Below are 27,272 nucleotides of genomic sequence, written 5' to 3' on the forward strand. Positions count from 1 at the left end.
TCCTCTACATAAGCCAGTTGATCAACACAGTGCTTTCAGTTTTGTAAGTTGGTAATGTTAGGCTTCAATGAGTTTGTTCTGATCATATCTTGTCTCATTCAGAGGTGGTGAAGGCGGAGACGTGGAGCAGGGACTCTGCCCACCTGGCTGGCTCAAGTACGGGGCACGGTGTGTTTCATGTTTGTGCGTTCCGGCAAGACGTGGATGAATGCTGAGGTGCATTTTAACCTGTTGCATCCTTTACATTTGTTGGCTTTAGACACATTAGACTGATAATATAGGTATACACCAGGTATCACCGATCACAGTGCTGCAGTTCCACACTGGATTATACATTGAAAAGCGTCCATGTGGCAAGAACACAAGTATGTTTAAAAAAAACTTCCATTATAGAATCGAAGTGATATTATATTCTGTCCTCCGTTCCTGTCCTCTCTCTCTCTAGCGGTACTGTGTGCACTTCGGAGCAAACCTTGCATCCATCCACAGCTCTGAAGAGTATCATTTCGTGCAAGAGTTGATCATACTACAGACAGAAGACTTTACCCCTGCCTGGATTGATCATACTACAGACAGAAGACTTTACCCCTGCCTGGATTGATCATACTACAGACAGAAGACTTTACCCCTGCCTGGATTGATCATACTACAGACAGAAGACTTTACCCCTGCCTGGATTGATCATACTACAGACAGAAGACTTTACCCCTGCCTGGATTGGAGAAGACTTTGATTGATCATACTACAGCTGTTTGATCAGGTAGACTTTACCCCTGCCTGATCATCAAGACAGAAGACTCAGATCTAAGTTTGGGAAATTTGGGAAATCCTAAAAACCGTATTCTACTGTAGGCCTACATTAGAGCATGTTTACATATGTATTATCTACTGGCAACAATTTGATTGTTTTTGTATTCTATGGTTATGTTTCTTTGACACTGAGACCACTTCTTCCCCACAGAACCGAGTGTGGCTTTGGAGTGACGGCTCCAGATTTGACTACAGGAATTGGCTAACAGGAGAACCAAATAATGCCGGTGGCAGAGAGCCATGCATGATGATGAACAATGGAGGTACAGTCATCAAACTCTTATCCCAATATCCTTAAATGACATTGAGCTTCATTTATAGTGTGTTTAGAAAAACATGTCTGACGAGGAAATGTAAAACCAAACTTAAATCAGTCAATGTCTGTTTTGAGTCCGTTTCCGTGCAGCAGCAGTACAAACTTTAGGATGTTTTCTGCCAGTCTAGCTCATGCACTCGCAATCAAGTGGAGAGCTAATTGGCGTTCCTCGTTTCCTCTTTAGGTGAAAAACGCTGGAATGATATTCAATGTGGATCTATATTTCCATCTGTGTGCTCCAAAAGGTTGTGTTAAATCTGCCATCATAACATCAACTGAACCACTTTTTTGTCATTAAAACTGTACAGTATTATTGAAGAATGTAAATATATGGTAGGCCTATAGTTTTTGTGAATCATAGTCGAGCATTAGATTTAACTGAAGAGGGATTTTCTATCATGTAAATAGGCTGTTGTCAAATTTTTTCAATGATGCTAATCATGTAAAATGTCATAGTGAAGTTTTGCTACTAATAAATAATATCCCTAATATTTTGTGTAGATGTTGTCAGTGCATTGCATCACCAATGATTTACCGTTCCTAGGCTTAGCTTGATGTGCAACAATAAACACAGCATTTACACACTTAAAGATATTTTATACAGAAACCACTCTGCCCTAATATCAGTTTGTGACAAAACAAGCAGGTACAGTGTAGTGCAGTGGTCACCAACCTTATCTGAGTCAAGATCCCTTTCTGAGTCAAAATGCAAGCTGAGATCTACCGCTCAGATGACTTAAAAAACATAAGCCTATGCAACATTAACATATTAAAAACAGTTCTGTAACAATGAGGTTTGTGCAGCAGGCTATAGGCCCAATACATTATCACTGCATATAGGCTATGCTTGAATTGCCCTGCCAATCTTGTTCTTCTCAGACCATTTTTAGACCACATTTTAGGTATATGATCACACTGGTAATAGATCATTTGTTGTATTCCTTGTGAGGCACAGCTAAGTGAGCATAATAATTGTCTTTTTTTACTGTACTGATGGCCTGCATCTGATGATCAGTGAGGGCAGGGAGGGAGGGAGGCTACCTCCACCCGACTCATCATCCCTCCTCTCTACACTAAGAAAAGGGGACAGTCTTCCAGCTGATGGAGAAACTTAAGTCACTCTGCATTATTTCTGCCTCGTGCACCAATTCATGTTACTCCTAAGTAGGGCTGTTGAGGTGACTGTATTACCGCCACACCCGCTGTCACAAGTCATGAAGGCAGTCAAATTCCACGTGACCGTTTAGTCAAGGTAATTAGGCTTCTTCAAGCTCTGATGCTGCTGCTGGTCATTAGTTGCCTACCAAACTTGCGAACTGCTTGGTACTCAGCACTATATTGTCCCTATAATCCCTCTGACATCAATGCAAATGTAATCGGAAAAAATCTAATCAAACACTTCATGAGAGCCCATGAGCTCAGGTTGCGCAATGTTTCTATAGGCTATGCAATTGTGCGAGAAAACAGTGATGGGATCCTCCTCCTTTTACATTTACATTTAAGTCATTTAGCAGACGCTCTTATCCAGAGCCCCTAGGTATTCCTTAAAGAGGTGGGGTTTCAGGTGTCTCCGGAAGGTGGTGATTGACTCCGCTGTCCTGGCGTCGTGAGGGAGTTTGTTCCACCATTGGGGAGCCATGAGCTCAGGTTGCGCAATATTTCTATAGGCTATGCAATTGTGCGAGAAAACAGTGATGGGATCCTCCTCCTTTTAGTAGAGGCCATCGGCTTTCTATAGGCTAGGCCTACTATATTTATTTCTGAACTTTTTTAGTATTAAGCATATTGCTTACATTTACAACAGGAGTATAGCCTACCTTGCTGGCATGAAAATGAACCACTGGAAAAGTGTCCTCCATTCGCTATTTAAGTGCATATATTACATGTATTTTCCCCCTTGCCCCTGTTTCGATACAGGTAAATGATAATGGTCCATTCTAAATTTAAAACAAATTTCACACATATATTATTTAGTATATGTAAAGACAAGATGAAATTAAGAATAGTCTGATGGATGACAATATTAGCCTATCACTTGTGAATTATATACTATCATTTGTGAATGATGCCCAGCATAAGAAACAATGCCTTTTCTTTTGCTACTTTAAAAAAAATCATAGTCGCACACTTAATGTCGCTTAGCCCATACATCTATATGTTTTGCTAAGGTTTGTATCACAACTAAAGTGGCCAAATAACATGTTAAAATGAAGCACATTAATCTGCTTTACAACAGATGTAGAGCCTAACTGGCATACATAAACAGCACATGAGTTTCAAGTTTGGGGAAGATAATTTTCACCATAAAAATGCACCTTTATAATAAAAGCATTACATGCATAATTGCATTTGCAGTCACTTTTGATAATGGTGTTTTCCCGTTAATGGAACATTTGCACTTATAGCTTACTGCCATGTGCGCATTACTGCGCTTCTAATGTGCAGAAATAACCTAATAGTCAATCAACATTTTAAGCTAATCGTTTCGATCTGTTGCGTCAGCCACAATGCTTGAAAAAGGTTTTTTGATGCTAGTGGTTGTATTAATTTGGGATCTATTGCATCCCACAACGGTCCCAGACTATGTTTAGAATATTTATTTCAGGCACAGATTAGAATAGGTTGACGTTTCTACTATCCCATATAGTACATTGACTTGGGCTAGTGCTTTTGCTGTTCGTTAGATCTTTTCATCTTGTTGGCTGACGAAAAGTAAATGTGGACAGTTCCCAAAAGCAGAGCTCATGCCTTTTAAGCAACTTTTTTTTCAAATCATCATTAGCGTCGCATCATGAGGCCTTACAATGTATTAAACATTTAAACGTATAGCCCAACGTTTGTAGAACAAGTAAAGTGATATTAATAACTCTAAATTAAGCATATAGGAATACCTATTTATTTGTTAACCGCTCAACACAAATAGCCGCATGTGCGCGCTCCCTCAAATCGTTTGGAGAAAATATCCTTTCTATTTTATCCAGCTTTGTTCAATTATATTCTTCATACTATAAAATACTGGCACTGAATTTTATGCAGATCTAGCCTGCTAGCCAGATCAGGACCTAACATAAGGAAAACTCAGAGTATGCTATTCTGTTCTTCTGAAATATACTACATTTCCTTCATATTATGCTTCTTTAGACCTGTCTAAAATAAATACTGCATTTATTGTGACGTTGTAGGCTATATTACATGGATTAATTAGCAAGGAAACTGTGCAGGTGCAAGGTAACTGTGCAGACAGTTATCTGAGCTATCTGATTGGCCAGCAGTAGGCCTATACGTGCACTTGATTTCCTCTCTGGGTGTTAATTTATACATTATATTATTCAATAGAATAAATGGTTCAGTAGTGAAATGACCATTATTCCCAGATCCCTGACTGTAGTCTACCCATCAACTCAAGATGGAACTTTGTAGCCATTCACTGATTGTTATATTATACTGGAAAATTCACCTGAGCTGAGCTCCGTAGACTGGTCTTTCCTGGCTGTCTGACCCTGCTGGGACTCCTGTCCCCATCTGATCCTGTTAAAACTTCTTTGGGATTGGTGTCCCATCCACGGGACGGTTGAGCTAACGTAGACTAATGCGATTAACATGTAAATTACAAGATTGTAAATTACAAGAACATTTCCCAGGACATAGACATATCTGATATTGGCAGAAAGCATAAGGTCCCTGGTTCGCGCCCGGGTATGGGCGAGGGGACGGTTTAAAATTATACTGTTACATTTGTATTATCTTTTACCAGATCTATTGTGTTATATTCTCCTATATTCCTTTCATATTTCCACAAACTTCAAAGTGTTTCATTTCAAATGGTACCAAGAATATGCATATCCTTGCTTCAGGGCCTGAGCTACAGGCAGTTAGATTTGGGTAAGTCATTTTAGGCAAAAAAATGAAAAAAGGGGCGGATCCTTAAGTGGTTTTAAGACATGATGAGCATAGTGCTGTGTACTGACTGTGCACCATGACAGTGAAGCCTGTAGAGCTGTTTATACCGTGTCAATTAGTAGGGAATTAGATAGGGAAACTGACAGACCAATAAAGTTACATTGCTATACTGACTGATTGTGGCCAAAATAACATCTAATATTAGCCAACTTTTGGTAACTCCAATGGTACATCAACTGGCGAAAACAAGCCAAGTTCATTTACTTCTGTTGAAACTGGACAAAATAAAGGCTACAAAACATTTCCATACAGACAACAGGCAGCAGCTACTCTTCCTGGGGTTTATTATGGATCCCCATTAGTTACCACAATATTACAATATTACAATACCACAATATTACAATATTACAATACCACAATCCCACAACACCACAATATTACAATACCACAATATCACAACATTACAATACCACAATATTACAATACCACAATATCACAACATTACAATACCACAATATTACAATACCACAATACCACAACATTACAATACCACAACACCATAATATTAAAATACCACAACACCACAATATTACAATACCACAATACACCAATTGATTGTGTGTGCAGGAGAGTGATATATCCTCATTAGTTGTGTATTCTAGAGAGTGAAGATCTCTTCATTAGTTGTGTAATCTAGAGAGTGAAGATATCCTCGTTAGTTGTGTAATCTAGAGAGTGAAGATATCTTCATTAGTTGTGTAATCTAGAGAGATATATATCCTCATTAGTTGTGTAATCTAGAGAGATATATATCCTCATTAGTTGTGTAATCTAGAGAGATATATATCCTCATTAGTTGTGTAATCTAGAGAGATATATATCCTCATTAGTTGTGTAATCTAGAGAGATATATATCCTCATTAGTTGTGTAATCTAGAGAGATATATATCATAAGGTGAATGCACCAATTTGTAAGTCGCTCTGGATAAGAGCGCCTGCTAAATGACTTAAATGTAAATGTAACAGATGTCAGATACTGCTACCTGACAGATAGCCGGAGGCTAGAGCTGAACTGGCTGTGGTAACTAGCTAGTTCATTCACCTCAGACAGAACTTCATTCGAGAGGGGACGAAACATTAGCTAACGTTACATGTCAGTTGCACTACTAGCTCAGCACGGGAATAATGTATTTTTTTAATAAGTCAAACAGCAGTTACCTTGCCAGCTACATCAGTCAAATAAAGAGTAGCCTGTTTCTGCTCTGCTTACTTTTACAACTCAGAGAAAGCGCATAACACACAGGCAATAGCTGATTCTGTTCTCACGCTCTGTGGTGTCCTTGCGGTCCTAAATCCAGCTGGCTTAAACCACCAAACAGCCTACCAGACCGCTCTGAGCCTTCTGCATTGTCCTAAACTAGTGTACAAAACGGAAAGTAAAAGATTCAAAAACTAAATTTAAGAACGGGAAGCAAAGAAATTACATACAGAAAACAGATATATCGCTTCTTAGACTTGCTTTCAACGAGAATAACATGTCTAGGACACATTTCTATGTGCATTTGGTCGGGTCCCCAAAAAGTTACATATTGCAGCTTTAATATAAAACAGCACCAGTGTTACAATATACTGTACCTACTCTTCAAATGCTACCACACTAGCCAGCCAGTGCCACTTGCTTGCTAATTTGAAGCGCAAGTAGGAAATTATCCAAAGGCGTTACGTGATTGGTGAATATTCCGCGCCAAAGTAACCAATCGAGTAGCGTTTTACTAGGAGGACGTCAACGAATGTTTTGGCAAACATTTTGGTTGCGTCGATTTGCAGTTAGTATCAATACATGTATGTAATTTCATGAAAGGCCGTTTACTTTTGAGCTTATTCGAGAAGCAGACGATCATTTGTATTCAAGCAACCAAGCATTCGTGAGAGGATAATGTATTCTGAAAGAGGGAGTATATAGACGATCGACCTACAGAGGTGCGGCCATTGTACCATAGAAAGCACGCGCAATAGTGTTTCTCAGCTCGATGGGATAGCAACCAACGCCACTTGTCTGGCTTGCAGGTACAGTTAGCCCACTTTGATACAAGAACGCAAACAATGCAGCTACTAACAACACCTGGAAATGTTTTAGGACCATTTAAATATTGTAAATATGTATGCATAAAGAATAATGCTTGACAAGACAAAAACAATATAAATGTATGTCACTTGCATCAATATCTCAAACAAGATCGGGCTAACCATCTGCTCAAAATAATATTTGAACATAAATATCTACCTACACTTAGGCCTGCAACTATTTCTTTACACACTCATCTTTCCACAAGTTGTGAAGTTGTATATAGCTCGCCAGGGGGCGACATTGCATACGGTTTAAATCAGACTAAAAAAATATATATATGCACCAATACTTAACTGAAATCCCAATACTATATTGAACAGTACCACTTGTTAGGCTTGGATGGATTTCACAGTGAATTTATTTCTGAGAAGTTTATCAAAGGTTTGGCCATTGATTTTACAAGATACTTTATGTACAATAGAATGCGGTGAAGTGTTTAGGCCTGTAATATATAATGGTTTATTGGTTCATTGCATCTAGTAGATTACTTATTTTATAGCTAGGGGCAGAAATGCCACATACAGTGCATTCGGAAAGTATTCAGACCCCTTGACTTTTCCCACATTTTGTTACGTTACAGCCTTATTCTGAAATGGATTACATTGTTTATCTGAATCTACACACGATACCCCATAATGACAAAGCAAAAATAGGTTTAGAAATGTTTGCAAATGTATAAAAAAAGCAACTTAAAATATCACATTTACATAAAGTATTCAGACTCTTTATTCAGTGCTTTGTTGAAGCACTATTTGCAGTGATTACAGCCTCGAGTCGTTGGTATGATGCTACAAGCTTGGCACACCTGTCTTTAGGGAGTTTCTTCCATTTTTCTCTGCAGATCCTCTCACGTTCTGTCAGGTTGGATGGGGAGTGTCGCTGCACAGCTATTTTCGGGTCTCTCCAGAGATGTTAGATCGGTTTCAAGTCCAGGCTCTTGCTGGGCCATTCAAGAACAGTCAGAGACCTGTCCCGAAGCAACTCCTGCATTGTCTTGGTTGTGTGGTTAGGGTTGTTTTCCTGTTGGAAGGTGAACCTTCACCCCAGTCTGAGCTCCTTAGGGTTCTTGAGCAGGTTTGCATCAAAGATCTCTCTGTACTTTGCGCCGTTCATATTTCCCTCGATCCTGACTAGTTTCCCTGCCACTGAAAAACATCCCCACAGCATGAGGCTGCCACCACTATGCTTCACTGTAGGGATGGTGCCAGGTTTCCTCCAGACGTGACGCTTGGCATTCGGGCAAAATAGTTCAATCGTGGTTTCATCAGACCAGAGTCTTGTTTCTCATAGTCATAGTCCTTTATGTGCCTTTTTGGCAAACTCCAAGTGGGTTGTCATGTGCCTTTTACTGAGGAGTGGCTTCTGTCTGGCCACTCTACCATAAAGGCCTGATTGGTGGAGTGCTGAAGAGATGGTTGGCCTTCTGGAAGGTTCTCCCATCTCCACAGAGGTACTCTGGAGCTCTGTCAGAGTGACCATTGGGTTCTTGGTCAGCTCCCTGACCAAGCCCCTTCTCCCCTGATTGCTCAGTTTGGCTGAGCGGCCAGCTCTAGGAAGAGTCTTGGTGGTTCCAAACTTCTTCCATTTAAGAATGATGGAGGCCACTGTGTTCTTGGGGACCTTCAATGCTGCAGAATTGTTTTGTTATTCTTCCACAGATCTGTGCCTCGACACAATCCTGTCTCCGAGCTCATTGAAAATGTATAGGTAGGTGTGTGCCTTTCCAAATCATGTCCAATCAATTAAATTTACCACAGGTGAACTCCAAGTTGTGGAAACATCTCAAGGATGATCAATGGAAACAGAATGCACCTGAGCTCAATTTCTAGTCTCATAGCAAATTTCAAAAAACCTGTTTTCGACTTGTCATTATGGGGTATTGTGTGTAGATTGATGAGGACATGTTTAACTTTTTTCTTCTTTATAAAAAAAAATCAATTTTAGGCTGTACCGTAACAAAATGTATAAAAGGGGCAGGGGTCTGAATACTTTCCGAATGCACTTGTAGGCCTACAGACGAACAAAAGAAACCATTGGAGGATCAAGGCTTGAATACGCCTATAGGCCTAGGTCAGAACATGGTCTGTAATGTTCTAAAAGGTGTTTGCCTTTGTCATACACACAGTAACACCATTCAAGAAGACCCTATAGGCGAGTTCTTTTTCAATGACTTTCAGATCCCTACAGTCCTGCAGGCCAGTTCAGTGTTTTTCCACTTCGCATGTAAAGATGTGTTGCCTGGTTATTACTTGTGCGCGTGATTAACTTCCAATGTTTTCCTTTAAAAAAAAAAAATGAAATCATTAAAATATCTAACCTTAAGTACAGTGTTAGAGAGGCAAGCTCGAGTATCAAAGCTTTTAAGGGATTTAAAATAAAATGGTTTCGTCTCCTTGGAAATTCCTTGCCGTTTGCACATTATACGCTGTTAAGCCTGGGGGCTTCATTGCACAGTCCATCAGTATTTGCTTTGCACTGAAGGCTGCTGTCAAGCAATGGTGCCAACTGTTTGGCATTCTATAACTATCAGCCCAACAGTCTCCCATATTTCACAGTTTCTCTGTAGTTTTATATAACCTTCTACAAACACATTTTTTGCAAAGATGCAAAATAAAAGGGCTTATATTCACCAAAACCCACCGCCTCAGTTTACAAACAAGTGCATGGGCAGCACTTTTGACTGGAAATTGAAGATTAATACGGTGAGTGATTTACTATTCATTGACTAAATAGATTAAACATGGTTGACAGACATGCTTTACTCTCACACTGCCACACCATATTATAATTCACCCAACCAAGGTGATTGAATATTTCATTTAGTCTTTTAGACGTTTAGTAGAAGTCCACATCGTTAGAATGGCGACACCCCCTGGGATCAACACAGAGCTCCGAGGTTGAGGTGCTGTTGTCGGGATCAACACAGAGCTCCGATGTTGAGGTGCCGTTGTCGGGATCAACACAGAGCTCCGAGGTTGAGGTGCCGTTGTCGGGATCAACACAGAGCTCCGAGGTTGAGGTGCCGTTGTCGGGATCAACACAGAGCTCCGAGGTTGAGGTGCCGTTGTCGGGATCAACACAGAGCTCCGAGGTTGAGGTGCCGTTGTCGGGATCAACACAGAGCTCCGAGGTTGAGGTGCCGTTGTCGGGATCGACACAGTCAAAGAGTTTGGAATTGGGAAACACATCTAAGATCTCCCAGATCTCCTTAGAGTTGTGTTGGGTATTTCACTCTCCTGTTACATCATGCCAACTCAGTAAATTAACCCTGTTCCACGCGTTTAAAACATATTTAGCTTCAAGCGCCTATCGAGGTCAAAATCGAATTGCGATTGTTATTAACGGCACCAGACGCGGATAGACACTCGGTTGCGTGTGACAATCCAAGGGAAACCAAAATGGTGCAGCATGTGTCTGTGTAATCTGCTCTGATGCAAGGGTCATTGTGTGTGTGTGTGTGTGTGTGTGTGTGTGTGTGTGTGTGTGTGTGTGTGTGTGTGTGTGTGTGTGTGTGTGTGTGTGTGTGTGTGTGTGTGTGTGTGTGTGTGTGCGCGTATACATGGAGGCTGAGGCAGAAAGGGTCCCTAGCCAAACAGTTGAACAGCCATCTGTTTTGCCCTCAGAAAGCCCCCACACTGTCCAATGGAAGACAGGGATGAGGAGGAGAGAGAGAGACAATAAATAGAGAAATTCACACTGACTGTTTCACACCCATCGAACCCCCCAACCCCCCCAGGGAGCAGCTAATGTGCAGCCAGCCTCCGTATGTCAGCCGACCAGCATTATCCATCACTAAGCATTCAATGTGATAGGGACGGCAGACAGCTGTATGTGAGCCATTGTGACTGTTTGTGTCTCTCTGTCCTGGTGTGTGTGCGTGTTTTAATTGGATTGCAGTCTTGTTGAGTATTTGTGTGTTTGCTTAAATCATGGTTTCATTGGGTTGCAATCGTGTGTGTGTGCCCTTTTTACTGTATTACTTTGTGTATAATGTGTGCATTCCTCTCAGCTGTAGGTATGGACTCCTCCCTCTACTTGTGCTCTACCTGCTACCAGATATTCAACTCTCTGGAGGTGGTGATCTCTCATCAGCTCACCTGCCAACCTGTCAACACAGAGGAGACGGTCCCTGCAGCGCCACCTACAGCACAGACCGAGGTACTGCAGGTACCACGGGCGAAGTCGCTAGATGGCCATGTTTGAAAGGACCAAAATGGCAAGACTTTCTGATCGAGATGATGAACATGAGCTATTTGTTCTTTATGATGGATTAAGAGTAAGGATAAGTTAGGGTTAAAGTCATGGAAAGTAGTTAAAATAGTTTTTTTGGTTAGAAAATCTGATAACTTTGTCCTTTTGTAGCCTGGGCAGATAGTGATGACTAAGAAATCTTTACAAGGAAGAATGTTTGGTATCAACCACTTCTGAACCTCCAGACAGTCCTTGTGGGCTGCAGGTTGTCTGCCTCTATTCATCATAGCCTTCTTTCATCAGATTGGAGACCTTAGATGTGTCCCAAATGGGAGACTATTCCCTTTATTGAGCACTATTTAGACCCTCTGGGCCCCAGGGTGCCATTTGAGACATGTCATATCGATCACATAAGTGTCAGGGAGGGAGAAACGTGAAAAGTAGTCCCAGTGCCCCTTGAGGACCTTGGTGCGTGACACTCCCCGAGCTAATGCATTATGTTGCTATGAAAATGAGTCACTAGCTCCCTATTATCCTTAGCAACAAACTAATCAGCTTGCAACAGGTTTGCACTCATGACAAGCATTCAGAAAATGCATCGAAAAATGAATTAAGTGATCAGAAAAAGAACAATGGTTTTTGTATAACTCTTTGTTTTTCTGTGTTTCAAGTATTTCCTTCATTTCTCTGTGTGTGGTGATGTCCTAGAGCTCCAGAGTGGTGCTTCAGTCTCAGAATGGACCATCCCAGCACCAAGAGAGAAACCAAAAGAGAACCTTCATGACGAACCCAAACCTGCCCTACCTGCACTCCCTCATAGAGAAGAGAGCGACTGGAAGTCCGACCGGTTCCAACATCCCTCAGAACCAGACCCAAACGCAAAACCTGACTAGCCCGGCCCTGCTCATCCACTATCAGTGTAGGGAATGTGAGGCGTTGTTTGAGTCCCTGGAGCTGTGGCAGAAGCACAGCAAGCTGGGTGACTGTTCTGCAACCACTGGGTCAGAACCAAGGGACCAGGAAATGGACACAGAGTGTCAGCCTGCGATAGGAGATGAAAAGGGGGTAGAGGGACAGAGTGATGGAGGGATGGATATGAATATAGAGGAGGATGGTGACAAAGAGAGGGAGGAAGAGGTAGACTATGGAGGAGGGATGGAACAAGAACATAGCATTGAGAATGAATTGGAATCAGAAACAAACTCCAACTCCCAGCATTCCTTCCCCAACACTCCCATGTTTACAAACCCTGCTGCCTGTAGTTCCAATCCAACGGCTTCCTCCTCGAGCCAGACCTCCTTCTGTGCGGCCTGTGGCTCGGGCTTCAACACTGAGTCGGCGCTAAAGCTGCACCGTGTGGCCATCCACGGCTTGCCGGGGGCGCTACATCACTGTGACGTGTGTGGAGAGAGCTTTATGAACACTACTAAGTACCTCTACCACCGCAGGCAGCATCGAGACAGAGGGGAAAGGGACTCGGAGGGCTGCACACCCCGGGTGGACCACATTTTACCTACGCCTCTGTTCCAGTGGAAAAGCAACAGTGGTAGGTACTAGGTAGGCTTACTAAAGGAACATGGAAGACTGGGCTGTGTTCAGTAGAGTACAATGTAGCAAAACATCTTGAAAAGGAGAATGCTCATCTGTTTTTTCATTGAATAATATCCAGGGGCACCTCTTACGTTTTCTCACATTTTGTGCCTACTTTAGTGTTCATTATTGACTTCCGTAATTCTTTCAGCTGTGGTGAGTGGCGGAGAAGAGACCCCGACCCATCCACCCCTCACTACCACCACCCTCCCCGACTCTTCCACCCCCCTACCGGCCCTGGAAACAATACCTGGGGACCACTTCGGACCGTGCCCCCACTGCGGGCGTTTCTTCAAGAGCTGCAGCCGCATGCGCACCCACATCCAGGCCCACTCAGGCCTCAAACCGTTTAAGTGTGACCTCTGCCCCATGACGTTCGCCTACCACAGATGCGCGACGCGTCACCGTATCACCCACAGCGCCCGCAAGCCTTACAACTGCCTGCGCTGCGGCAAGAACTACACGCTGTTGGGCACGCTCCAGACCCACCACCTACCACACGAACGCCAGGATGCCTTGAACAAAGATGGTGTTGTGGTGAAGGAGGGCACAGTCAAGGAGGAGGGTCGCGGTGTGGTCAATGATGTAGAGTCAAAGAACTCAAAGTACCCAACATTTTTTCGATACAAATGCCCTGATTATCCACGCTGCTTCCGAATGTCATCTCAGGTGCCAGTTCACAGGTATGTCTGGCCATCAATTCAGTTTGGCCTGAATTCAATTCAACTTTATCGCCGTAGGGGCAATTATGCCTCTCTCTATGCCTGCTTAGATGTGGCCTCTTAGTTGAGGTGTTTAAAAAACACTGGTAATTACATTGTGTAACAACACAATACTAAGTTGATTACCGATTGCTCTTCATTCAGACCAGTACAGTACTTGGGGGCAATTGAGAAGGCGTTATCATGGGAAGCACAAGAGCATAATTAAATACATCCTGCTCTGTGCTCATACAATACAATTGAACATATGAAGGCAAGGCCTCCATTCGTACATACAGAACCATCAGACTGTACATTTGACATTCTGTATAAATTTAATGTGCACAGAGATACAAAGTAGTTTATACCAATAAAAACAAATCAAATGTTCATTGTTACATGCGCGGAATACATCGGGTGTGGACTTTACCGCGAAATGCTTACTTACGAGCCCTTTCCCAAAATAAAAAGGAAGAAAAAATTAGCTAATTTAAAAATAAAAAAAGTTAATAGTAACAATAAAATAATGAGGCTACATACAAGGAGTAGTTGAGGTAATATGTAGGTAGAGGTTAAAGTGACTCAACAATAGTTCCCGACCATCATGGACATAACAAATTCCAGTATAATAACACAAGTATAAGGAATCGATTTATAAGTCGCTTGTGGTCAATCTTATTTCGTTAGTGATGGGTATACTCCATTGCAATTTTTTTTGTTATTCTTGCCCGAGGATATGTATTGACAGTGTAATCACATTGAGAGATCTGTCTGGTGGGACCCACCATTATGTGGCTACACAAGACTTCCCCACACACACACACACACGGACGTGCCATTATGTGACTAGCCCATTAGCAACATGGCTGAAGGCCGGAGTTCTCTTTTTGCTCTTCACCACCCATCATAGACACCAGTATTCATTATGGCACACCGTAGCAAAATGTTTTTTTTTTGCAAAAAAATATATGTTCTTATTAGACTACTCCATGTAGTCCCTGCCTGTTTTCTTCCATTTGGTGCCTAATGAACACAATCCAGCAGGGGGGGGGGGGGTGGAAGTAATGACACTGCGCCACGACTCATTAGCTTTCATTCAGATGATTTCTGATTGCATCATCCACTAGGACAGTTTACCACACACACAGACAACACAGCTTTTATTATATGCGAGAGGGAATGTGATAAACACAGGGTCAGAAGTGTTATACGTGTCATGTCTATTGCAGAAGGATTGTGTTGATCAAAAGTCATGACTTGTGGCGCAAAGCTTTAAACAGTCTACAATATATTAGCACCACTCTGTTTGAATACACATATAAGGCTGTCCTATGTTTAATTTGTATGAGGTGGTGTAGATGTCTTATTGTGAATTGCATATAGGACCATGATTAGGGCCAGAAGTCTTTCCTGGACTGGTCACGCGGTAAGGAAATGGTCTGGTCACATGGTAAGGAAGGAATCCTGGCCTTATGGTGAATGTTGGAAATAAGGGCTTTTCGCTTGAAATGTTATCTCTATATTTTCAGAAAAAACACATCTAATTGTCTCTTTTTTTCCCCCCTCTCTTTTCCCTTGAAATGGCCGTCAGATACTCTCGCACAGGGAAGTATCCTTTCACCTGCTCCATCTGTGGTGAACACTTCTTCCACAAGAGCAGGCTGAAGCTTCATGCTCTCACACACGACGGTCAGAGTAATACTAATAGTGTGTGCATGTGTTCGTGTGTGGATTTCTTTACCCGTCTGTGCCCTCAAATCCTTCATCTTTTACCCGCATGGTTTAGATGGCCCTGCGTGATGTCATTCTGTGGGTTTCTCTGTGTGTGTTTGACTGTGTGGGTGGCTCTTCGAGCACCTGCTTGCCTGTATTACTACACTTGGCTGTCTGCCTGTTGCTTTGCATATGCACGCTTATCTTCACCAGTCTCTGTGCCATATGCTCTTCCCTACATCAAGTCTGCCCTCGGCTAAGCGACGGATCGCGCCCGTACTCTGCGGGTGAGTGCGCCGGCGTAATATCGTTTAAATGACATTTAATAAAGTCAGCGGGCTTTCATATCCATATGAACCACTAACCGCTAACTAAACGTATAAGAGAAAGGACTTGGCGGAGAGGGAAATCCCCCCCGCTATCCCACAATGCCGTACAACGGCCAGCCCCGCCGCCCCTGTCAGAACACATGATCTATTTTAATACGCTGCGTTGTGCGTTTCACAGGCCATTACCTGCTGATTTATGTTGTTGCTTTTGTTCTTTGTTATCATTATTAAATCACGCTGGCTCGGGCCCAGTTACCGAGGTCGTCAAGGGCAGTGTTGCAACACAACTTACAAGGCCTCGCGCAGTCATCTCCGCCTTGTGAATACTCCTCCCCTTTCACTTTGACTAATGAATTTCCCCCGCCACTTTATTTACCCCTTAATAATTTTAGTGTATCTGTTAGAAGTTGTTGCCTACAAAGATGGAAGATGTTCTACACTTACCATTCATAAGATTTGGGTCACTTAGATATGTCCTTGTTTTTGAAAGAAAGCACATTTGTTGTCCATCAATTTGATGTTATTTTAATGGTCAACAAAATGTTCTTTCAAAAACAAGGACATTTCTAAGTGACCCCAGACTTTTGAACGGTAGTGTATTTCAACTGAAGTATTTTTGTTTGGTTAAATTAGGACTTTGGTAATTGTCCTTGTTATTGTATGGTTCTTTTGATATATTCACTGATTATCAACCATGTAAATTTCTATGTTTCTAACCCTCTGCTTTTAGGCATATGCTCACTTAACATGGCTGCTTCTGTGCCATGTAATCAGACTTTCTTCTCTGTACAGGAGTGGTGGACATAGGCCTGGTTAAGGGAACAGGACAGGGTAGAGGCCGTGGCCAAGGCGGAAGGCGGGACAAGACCACAGGGCTTCTGGACTGTGAGTTCTGCCGCCATCGCTGTGTCACCAAGGAAGGCCTGGACCTCCACAGATTGTCCCACGCCGGCCAGACCCCCTTGCGCTGCCCGATGACCCCCTGCAGACGGCGCTATGCAACGGCTGCCTCCCTGGAAGAGCACCTCCTTACCCACTGCCCGGCGCCCGGGGACACGGTGGCTGCCGCCGACCTCCCCAAGCCCCGTCCCTTCCACTGCCATCACTGTGGGAAGGACTTCACCACCGGCTCATCACTCAGCGTCCACCTTCGAGTCCACACGGGGGAGAAGCCCTTTCAGGTCAGAGGTGAAAGACGTCAATGCAGATCTAGGGTTGCAAAATTTCTAAACTTTCCCCAAATTCCCTGTTTTTTCAGATTTCTAAGGTAGAGGGTTCCCTCTCAGCTCATTCCCTGCTTATTCCATAAATACTCTCTGAAAAACAAGGGGATTTGGGACACAGTTTCATGATTTTTGCAGCCCTACATAGACCAAAGGTTGTATTAGGGCACCCCTGTGTTAATTGTTACTCCAACTTGTCAACCGAAATACCAGTTCTAGATAAACAAATGGTCCGGCTTTAGTCCCCTTCAACAGGTTGTTGTATAGAGGGTTTTCAGTTGCGTCACAAATCACCTAGCAACCACACCGGGCACCATGTTGGAAGACCAGAGTCAGTCTGGTGGAAACCAGACCATCACAGTAACAGTAGGAATGAACCATATACAGTATATTTGAAAAGTATTCAGACCCCTTGACCTTTTCGGCTTTGTTAGGTTACAGCCTTATTCTAAAATGGATTAAATACACCTTTTGTCTCATCAATCTACACACAATACCCTAGAATGACAAAGCAAAAACAGGTTTTTAGAAATTTAGCAACTTTTTCAAACAACGGATACCTTATTTACATAAGTATCTTTCCTTGATGTTTCTACAACTTGGTAGGTGTCCACCTGTGGTGTATTCAATTGATTGGACATGGTTTAGAAAGGCACACACCTGTCTATATTAGGTCCCACAGTTGACAGTGCATGTCAGAGCAAAAACCTAGTCATGAGGTCGAAGGAATTGTCCGTAGAGCTCCGAGAACAAGATTGTGTCGAGGCACAGATCTGGGGAAGGGTACCAAAAAATTGCTGTTGCATTGAAGGTCCCTAAGAACACAGTGGCTTCCATCAGTCTTAAATGGAAGAAGTTTGGAACCACGAAGGCTCTTCCTAGAGCTAGCCACCCGGCCAATCTGAGCAATCTGGGGAGAAGGGCTTTGGTCAAGGAGGTGACCAAGAACCCGATGGTCCCTCTGACAGAGCTCCAGAGTTACTCTGGGGAGATGGGAGAACCTTCCAGAAGGACAACCATCTCTGCAGCACTCAACCAATCAGGCCTTTATGGTAGAGTGGCCAAACGGAAGCCACTCTCCCCTAAAAGGCACATGCAACCCGCTTGAAGTTTGCCAAAAGGCAACGAAAGGACTCTGACCATAAGAAACCAAGATTGAACTCTTTGGCCTGAGTGCCAAGTGTCACCTCTAGAGGAAACGTGGCACCATCCCTACGGTGAAGCATGGTAGTGGCAGCATCATGCTGTTGGGATGTTTTTCAGCAGCAGGAACTAGGAGACTAGTCAGGATTGAGTAAAAGGGTTTGAATACTTATGTAAATGTGATATTTATGTTTTTTTACATTTTATATAAATGTGCAAAAACTTCTGCAAAAAGCCTGTTTTTGCTTTGTCATTAAGGGGTATTGTGTGTAGATTGATGGGGGGGGGGGACTATTTCATCCATTTTAGAATAATGCCTAACAAAATGTGGGAAAAGTTAATGAGTTGGAATACTTTCCGAATTCACTGTACAATGTATCTCCACCCTAACAATGGGAGTTGTTGCCCACAAAGTGGCATGGTGGGCTTTCAAGCTCCCACCTATCCTTTGTTTTTGGATTGGTGGATACATCAAATTATTGTAATCCTTTTCTGAGTATTTGATGCACCTGTATTCAATGGAGAGCGATGCTATGCTACTAGCCTCATACCATGAATATGCATAGCCATCTCAAGATCTAAAGTGTTTTTGCTCAAAGTTGCCAGGATGTCACGTCTCCTACTTAGATCAGTACACTCGTAACAACTTAAGCATTACAAAAACTTTTATTAGGTTAAATAAAAACCTTACGTAGCAAATAAGCCATACATTTTTGTTGTTGACCAAAATCGGCACTCATTGACCTCCATACAAAAACTCCTTGCTTGGTAGTCAAAACAACGAAAAATAGCCAACTGGTGGAGGGAGACAGATTTTCTGCCAAGTTTGGCCTCTCTCTACCTCTTCCTCTCTAGAAGTCCTCTAATCGTCCACATGGCTGGCTGCGTATTGTTACCATCGGGAAGATTGCCCATGATTTAGGTTTCTGTAAGGACCCAGAAAACTGATTCAGTGGGAGAACCTATTTAAGTAAGTGAAAAATGTTCTTTGACTATGTAATATTAGCTAGCTAGCTTACTACAGGAACTAATGTGCAGGCTAACGTAATGTAAGCTAGCTAACTTTACATACGGTATAGTGTTGATGTTCAAATACTGGAGAGTTGAGACCAAATCACGGACGCTGGACAGAGTGGATTTGAGTTGTAACAAAAGGCAGTTTATTGAGTCAAAAGATATCTTGTCCTGCAGTTTAACGTGCACGGACCTAGTTCATATAACTCAGTAGGGAGTCAGGTGAAAAGGGGACCTTATACAGAGGTTACAATAGTTTTTATACATTGAATAATGTAGGTAGAGTCTTGTCGTGTCGCCTTCTGAATGGTCCCGAAGGGTTGGAGGCGGACCTGCTCTAGCCAGAGCAGGAGCCCCATTGGTGCACAGCAGAGTCTTCTGCTCTGGGCACCCGACCAGTAGATGGGGGAGTGAGGTGTGTGTGTTTATGCAAGAAGGTATTTGTGTGTCAGGGAGGCAGGAGAACAGAGGGGGGAAGTTTTATGGCTTGGTGTGTGTGTTCGTGTGATGGAATGTCTGTGTTTCCTGGGGTCGTGAAACAAGAGAACTGCGGGGGGGGGCATTTTATTGCTGTGTGTGTGTGTTGGTTCCTGTTTTAGCAGGGGTACGTGCAATGACTTGAGTCAGGCGGATTAGTTTAGCGCTGTATAATATATGAGCTATGTGTATGAATATTTATATATATATGACAATAGCTAGCTAAATGAATAAATTGTTACCAGCTAGCTAACTTCATATTAGATAGTTAGCTACCATGATGTATTTATCATTGTAAATTAAAACACAAACTCCATGCATTCATAGCTAGGTAGCTAGCAAACAGTCATGGAAGAGGGAGCTGCTAACATTAATCCTTTCACCAACTGTCAGAGAAGGGAGAGAGTAGGCTACTTTGGATAGGGCAGGTATCTTTTGTGGGAGGACATTGTGAAAATATTCTTCAGTTCTAGTACCTAGCGAGAGAAACCGAGGACAGAGATATTGCATAATATTCCGTGCTGTCTGATTTGAGTATAATGAAGCCTGTTTATGTCTTCGGTCCTCAGATACAGAGAGCTGTGGAACCCTGTCTGCAGATAAGGTCTCAGTGAATGTCCCGAGAGAATAAGGGTATACACCCTTGTATACCATGGGTTATATGTGTGCCTAATGTTAGCAAATGTAAACAAAAAATAATAATTAAGTCACGCACAATGTATAAACCTATTACAACTCGAGCAGGTCAACCCTGCTGGGTATGCAGGCACCCAGCACTAACACACCTGATTCGCCTTATCAAACCTAATTAGTTGATAACTAAAGTGTGCTATTGCTGGGCTGGAATAGAAGTCTGCTCAGCAAGTAGAACAGTGATCAGTGGAGCAACGTTGACAGTCACTGCTATCACTTTTTTTTTCACCTGAAATGATGCTTTAGTAATAATAGCCTACATGTTCCTCAAATGTCTTAACCTTTACGGTTATACATCTTAGCCCACTTGTACACTTTGAAATGGTATGAAATAAAGTGTTGGTTCTTTTGAAGTGAAGTGTTTTAATTGTTAAGATTTGACTTACCTCTGCTATAAAAGTTGACATCAGTGATCTTCAGGTAGGAAAGTCAGCGCTCTAGAAAAATGCCTGAGTTTCCGACTTGGCATTCCGAGTTGGATGACTGTTCAAAACATTGTCTGAGATTTTGTACAATTTGTGTCTCCCCGTTTCGCCGGCCGAGATGAGATGGTTGCATTCAATACAAGGTTGTTTTTATTGTTCTGTTTGTCAGTCTCAGCAAGGAAGGCCTAGGCTACCCTGTGATTTGTCGTATTAAAAAAAGATTGCTTATGTCTCCAGTCATATAAAGTGTAGTAGAGTTGCATGAAATGTGTTTATCGAAAGCCAAATATTTCCTGTGCAAAGACAAAAAAGTATCTGATATGGCCTTAAAGGCTTATTCCACTATGCGCTCAGCTATGCACAGTGAGGGGGGGAAAGTGTACATTTGCCCACTGACGAATAAATGTTCCGTCTATAACTTTAATGGTAGGTTTATTTGAACAGTAAGAGACAGAATAACGTCCCAAAAAATCCAGAAAAACACATGTCAAAAATATTTTAAATTGGTTTGCATTTTATTGTGGGAAATAAGTATTTGACCTCTCTGCAAAACACGACTTAGTACTTGGTGGCAAATCCCTTGTTGGCACTCAGAGGTCAGACGTTTCTTGTAGTTGGCCACCAGGTTTGCACACATCTCAGGATGGATTTTGTCTCACTTCTCTTTGCAGATCTTCTCCGGGTCATTAAGGTTTCGAGGCTGACGTTTGGCAAATCGAACCTTCAGCTCCGTGCACAGATTTTCTATGGGATTACGGTCTGGAGACTGGCTCGGCCACTCCAGGACCTTAATGTGCTTCTTCTTGAGCCACTCCTTTGTTGTCTTGGCCGTGTGTTTTGGGTCATTGTCATGCTGGAATACCCATCCACGACCCATTTTCAATGCCCAGGCTGAGGGAAGGCGGTTCTCACCCAAGATTTGACTGTACATGGCCCCGTCCATCGTCCCTTTTATGCGGTGAAGTTGTCCTGTCCTCTTAGCAGAAAAACACCCCCAAAGCATAATGTTTCCACCTCCATGTTTGATGGTGGGAATGGCGTTCTTGGGGTCATAGGCAGCATTGCTCCTCCTCCAAACACGGCGAGTTGAGTTGATGCCAAAGAGCTCTATTTTGGTCTCATCTGACCATAACACTGTCACCCAGTTGTCCTCTGAATCATTCAGATGTTCATTAGCAAACTTCAGACGGGCATGTATATGTGCTTTCTTGAGCAGGGGGACCTTGCAGGCACTGCAGGATTTCAGTCCTTCACGGCGTAGTGTGTTACCAATTGTTTTCTTGGTGACTATGGTCACAGCTGCCTTGAGATCATTGACAAGATCCTCCCATGTAGTTCTGGGCTGATTCCTCACCGTTCTCATGATCATTGCAACTCCACGAGGTGAGATCTTGCATGGAGCCCCAGGCCGAGGGAGATTGACATTTATTTTGTGTTTCTTCCATTTGCGAATAATCGCACCAACTGTTGTCACCTTCTCACCAAGCTGCTTGGCGATGGTCTTGTAGACCTTGTCTACAATCTTGTCCCTGACATCCTTGGAGAGCTCTTTGGTCTTGGCCATGGTGGAGAGTTTGGAGTCTGATTGATTGATTGCTTCTGTCTCTCACTGTTCAAATAAACCTACCATTAAAATTATAGACTGATCATTTCTTTGTCAGTGGGCAAACGTACAAAATCAACAGGGGATGAAATACTTTTGTTCCCTCACTGTAGATTTGGTTGTCAATTTTATTAGGCTATTAATACAACTCAATCTACTCACCACATTAGGAATAGGTTTTCATTAGTCTGCAAATGTGATGATCGATGCATGCAATGTTTTATTATTATTTATTATAAAGGTATATTTTTGTAGTGAAAAATAGCTTCCTCAAAAACGTGAAACTCACGCACTGCCTATAAGAGATGCATGCTAACAGCTAGACTACAAGCTATTTAGCTAGCTAGCTAATGTTGGCTAACAGAATTGTCAGCGCCTAGTTAGCGTAACAGCTAAACTAAACTTGAAATCATCAGACTTATCAGTGATGAAATGATCGGAGCAGACCCTGTACTGACAGCTGTCTGGGTTCAGGTCTTGATGGGCAAAAAGGTTTCTTCGCTTTTCTGACAGTTCTTGAGGCAGATTAAACTTTATTTGTCACATGCGCCGAATACAACAAGTGTATACCTTACCGTGAAATGCTTACTTACCTTTACCAACAGGGCAGTTCAAGAATAGTTAAAATATTTACCAAAAAACTCAAGTACATTTTTTAAATAACAAGTAACACAATAAGATAACAATAACGAGGCTATATACAGGTTAGAGGTCATTTGTACATGTAGGTAGGGGTGACGTGACTATGCATAGATAATAAACAAACTGAGTAGCAGCATTGTACAAAAAGATGGGGGGGGGGTGTCAATGTAATAGTCAGTCGGCCATTTTGAGCAATTGTTCAGCGGTCTTATGGCTTGGAGGTAGAAGCTGTTAAGGAGCCTTTTGGTCCCAGACTTGGTGCTCCGGTACTGCTTGCCATGTGGTAGCAGAGAGAACAGTCTGACTTGGGTGACTGAAGTGTCTGACAATTTTATGGGCTTTGCTCTGACACATATAGGTCCTGGATTGCAGGAAGCTTGGCCCCAGTGATGTACTGGGCCGTACGCACTACCGTCTGTAGAGCCTTAGTCAGCCATATCTCCTTTTTTAGTGTTTCATGATTGCAAGTAATCTGGAAAAACATGATTTCCTGCCTTAGAGCAGCCAATTACTGCACAGAAATTCACTGTGGTGATGAATCAACTAGTTTTTAGGCACTGTTATCATGAACTTTGGGGTAGCCACTCAGCTGTTGTCTTCGGAAGAATTGATATGGTCGTCTTCCAACATGGCTGATAGGAGGCGTTGTACAGTGGCTTGCGGAAGTATTCAGCCCCTTTGGTATTTTTTTCTATTTTGTTGCCTTGGAATTCAAATGTATTTTTTGGGGGGGGTGTATCATTTGATTTACACAACATGCCTACCATTTTGAAGATGCAAAATATGTTTTATTGTAAAACAAACAAGATATAAGACAAAATAACAGAACTTTAGCGTACATAACTATTCACCCCCTTATCTATAAGCTTGGCATATCTAGCCACTGGGATTTTTGCCCATTCTTCAAGTTGGATGGGTTTGCTGGTGTACAGCAATCTTTAAATCATACCAATTGGATTGAGGTCTGGGTTTTGACTAGGCCATTCCAAGAAATATTAAATGTTTCCCCTTAAACCACTTGAGTATTGCTTTAGCAGTATGCTTACGGTCATTGTCCTGCTGGAAGGGGAATCTCTGTCCCAGTCTCAAATCTCTGGAAGACTGAAACAGGTTTCCCTCAATAATTTCCCTGTATTTAGCACCATCCATCATTCCTTCAATTCTGACCAGTTCCCCAGTCCCTGTCAATGAAAAACATACCCACAGTATGATGCTGCCACCATGCTTCACTGTGGGGATGGTATTCTCGGGGTGATGAGAGGTTTTGGGTTTGCGCCAGACATAGCATTTTCCTTGATGGCCAAAAGCTACATTTTAGTCTCATCTGACCCAGAGTACCTTCTTCCATATGTTTGGGGAGTCTCCCACATGCCTTTTGGCAAACACCAAACAAGTTAGCCTATTTTTTTCTTTAAGTAATGGCTTTTTTTCTGGCCACTTCCGTAAAGCCCAGCTCTGGAGTGTACGGCTTAAAGTAGTCCTATGGACAGATACTCCAATCTCCGCTGTGGAGCTTTGCAGCTCTTTCAGGATTATCTTTGGTCTCTTTGCTGCCTCTCTGATTAATGCCCTCCTCCCTGGTCCATGAGTTTTGGTGGGCGGCCCTCTCTTGGCAGATTTGTTGTGGTGCCATATTCTTTCCATTTTTTAAAAACAGATTTAATCGTGTTCATTGGGATGTTCAAAGTTTCTGATATTTTTTTAACCCAACTCTGATCTGTACTTCTCCACAACTTTGTCCCTGACCTGTTTGGGGAACTCCTTGGTCTTCATGGTGCCACTTGCTTGGTGGTGTTGCAGACTCTGGAGCCTTTCAGAACAGGTGTGTGTATATATTCTGAGATCATGTGACACTTATATTGCACACAGGTGGACTTTATTTAACTAATTATGTGACTTCTGAAGGTAATTGGTTGCACCAGATCTTATTTAGGGGCTTCATAGCAAAGAGGGTGAATACATATGCACGCACCACTTTTCTGTTTTGTATTTTTTCTTGACATTTTTGGAACAAGTTCTTTTTGTCATTTCACTAAACCAATTGGGACAATTTTGTGCATGTCCATTACATGAAATCCCCCCCCAAATCTATTTAAATGACAGGTTGTAATGCACCAAAATAGGAAAAACGCCAAGGGGATGAATACTTTTGCAAGGCACTGTACGTCACCTAGCAACTGTCTATTGGGTAACACTCCAGGCTCAGGGTGTTGAGTATAAAGCTCTTAGCAGCTCATTAGACCCCTATTAATCTTTGAACATGCTGGGCCAGTATCTAAAGGCCATCGTAAGGTAGCCTTTTCAAAGTATTTTCACTTAAACGCTCTTTCCCTCTACCTGATAATGTTTTTGAGTGCTCACATTAGCAATAACTGTCTTTCTGTATCTTTCCCTCCCTCCCTCCTACACCAACCTTGCCTCCCTCTTCCTGCCCTACCCTCCTCCTTTTCCTCTCCGCAGTGCTCCCAATGTTGGAAGAGCTTCCGACAGATCCCTCACCTGCGCGACCACGAGCGTCTGCACAGTGGCGAGCGTCCCTTCGTCTGCGGTGTCTGTGGCAAGAGCTTCGTCCTGGCCGCCCGCCTCACCGAGCACGCCCGCACTCACAGCGGCGAGAAACCATTCTCCTGCCCCGTGTGCCACCGGGCCTTCCGCTCCCTCTCCAACCTGGGAAAGCACCGCAAGACCCACCGCTGCTGCCCCTCCACACAGCCACAAGAGGGCATCAGCGAGAAGACCGCTGTCCTAGGGCTCAAAATACAGGGGAATATGGACAATATGGAGGGTCAGGCGGCTGTGCGTACAATCTTACTTGTTCAGCCCCATGTGGTCTCTCAGGGAGGGTCTTCTTCTGGATCTGCTCCCCTTGTCCTCCTGCACCCCTCAGTTGCTGTGGGCAACGGGCAGGCCGGGACTGTGGTCATCGAGGTCATCGTGGAGCAGCCTGGTGAGCAGCGGGTGAAAAGTTGATGCAACTTCAGACATTTCACAAGAGGCTGCCAAGGACACCTGGATAAAAATAATTTCTGAGAAGAACTGTCACAATCTAAAAGGAGGATAAGAAGTGGGTGGAGAGCAGGGAGTGAGGGGAACGGAGTGAAGTGGGACTTGAATAAATAAAATGTGAAGGGTTGGTGCGGTGTTAAGATTACAAGGATCAGTTCTCAATTTAAGTACGGATGTATAGAATGGCTTTGAAGAAAGTAGAATGTTTGAGCCTGTGTTCAATCTCAATTTGACACAGAGTGCCTTCCCATCTGTTCTATTTCTTTGAATAAAATGCTCTTTCCATTTAATTTGCATCCTTTTGCAGGGAGACAGCATGGGGGTTCTCTCAAACGATTCAATGGGTTTTATTGGAAAGACAATAAATGTAAGCCCTTCACTAAAGTGCTTGCTTGACAAAATGTTTCTGTTTCTAAGTAGTTTTACTCACTGTTACTAGTCAACAATGACCTGTTCTCCCTTGCTCAGAGTGAGAATGAAGAACGAGGTGAACTGAAGGATCTGTGAATCACAAAACCCACTCACGAAAAGGGTCCCCAAAGCTAGGTAAACTAGGCTTTGATTCAGATAGAGATTGTTTGGCATGGGAAAGCTATTTAGTGGTATATTTGTGGTAACAAATCCCTTGACAGCAGTTGATGCGGTGGGGAGGGAGGTCTAAAGATGCCGACTGTTGGCAGCTGTCTGGGTTAGAGGCATCCAAGTGCTAATGGTGTCAGTCCCAGCCAGGCTTGTTTAGAATGCCAGCAAATCTTGACACCAGGTCAGACTGGAACTGAAATTGATCTGTTTTTCCAGGAGCATGTCTGCAATGCGGGCAGATGGGCATGTAGGCAGTTAAGTCAATGAGACACTTGTGCTGTCAAATGAAGCATCAAGCTTGAAGTGCCCTCACTTCCTATGGTGTGTATGCATCGCAGGGGGTGTCATTAAAATGGAATGGCTGCACGTTGATCTGATATAAACCTTGAAATGAAGGATAAGTGTCGGTCATTTGCTTTGTCATATTATTCGATTTAGTCAGATCAAGAATGAATGAGGCTAATGTCTTCACGTTTTTACCTATTTCATACTAAAGTGCTTATCCGAACCAAATTGCTGGCTTGGATATTCTCTTTTCACGTTCTCCTTTTAAGCACAGTTCAAGCAATTACGGCATATGCGTAACCAGGCCAGCTCAGTACAGCTTGGTTTGGGTCAGCTCAGTACAGCTTGGTTTGGGTCAGCTCAGTACAGCTTGGTTTGGGTCAGCTCAGTACAGCTTGGTTTGGGTCAGCTCAGTACAGCTTGGTTTGGGTCAGTACAGATGCGTAACCAGGCCAGCTCAGTACAGCTTGGTTTGGGTCAGCTCAGTAATAATAATAATAA

The 27,272-nt window shown here is 42.9% G+C and overlaps 1 protein-coding gene across 8 annotated transcripts; it reads left to right on the forward strand.

Annotated features, from left to right (window-relative positions):
* Window positions 1-943: 943 nt before the first annotated feature.
* Window positions 944-26,305, forward strand: LOC124043556 (zinc finger protein 574-like). Of its 8 annotated transcripts, none has more exons than XM_046362252.1 (10): window positions 959-1,073; window positions 1,311-1,371; window positions 11,164-11,321; window positions 12,054-12,891; window positions 13,087-13,618; window positions 15,228-15,325; window positions 15,595-15,636; window positions 16,471-16,859; window positions 24,699-24,720; window positions 25,359-26,305. In XM_046362252.1, exons 1-10 carry the CDS (start codon window positions 1,068-1,070, stop codon window positions 25,847-25,849), a joined length of 2,637 nt encoding a protein of 878 aa, XP_046218208.1. In that variant the 5' UTR covers window positions 959-1,067; the 3' UTR covers window positions 25,850-26,305. The 8 variants fall into 8 exon arrangements, with proteins under 8 accessions (XP_046218214.1, XP_046218208.1, XP_046218210.1 ...); XM_046362254.1 differs by having other exon boundaries at window positions 11,164-11,312; XM_046362258.1 differs by lacking the exon at window positions 1,311-1,371 and having other exon boundaries at window positions 944-1,073.
* Window positions 26,306-27,272: the final 967 nt, after the last annotated feature.

Source organism: Oncorhynchus gorbuscha, linkage group LG09, assembly GCF_021184085.1.
Source record: "Oncorhynchus gorbuscha isolate QuinsamMale2020 ecotype Even-year linkage group LG09, OgorEven_v1.0, whole genome shotgun sequence".
Classification (NCBI taxonomy): Eukaryota; Metazoa; Chordata; class Actinopteri; order Salmoniformes; family Salmonidae; genus Oncorhynchus; species Oncorhynchus gorbuscha.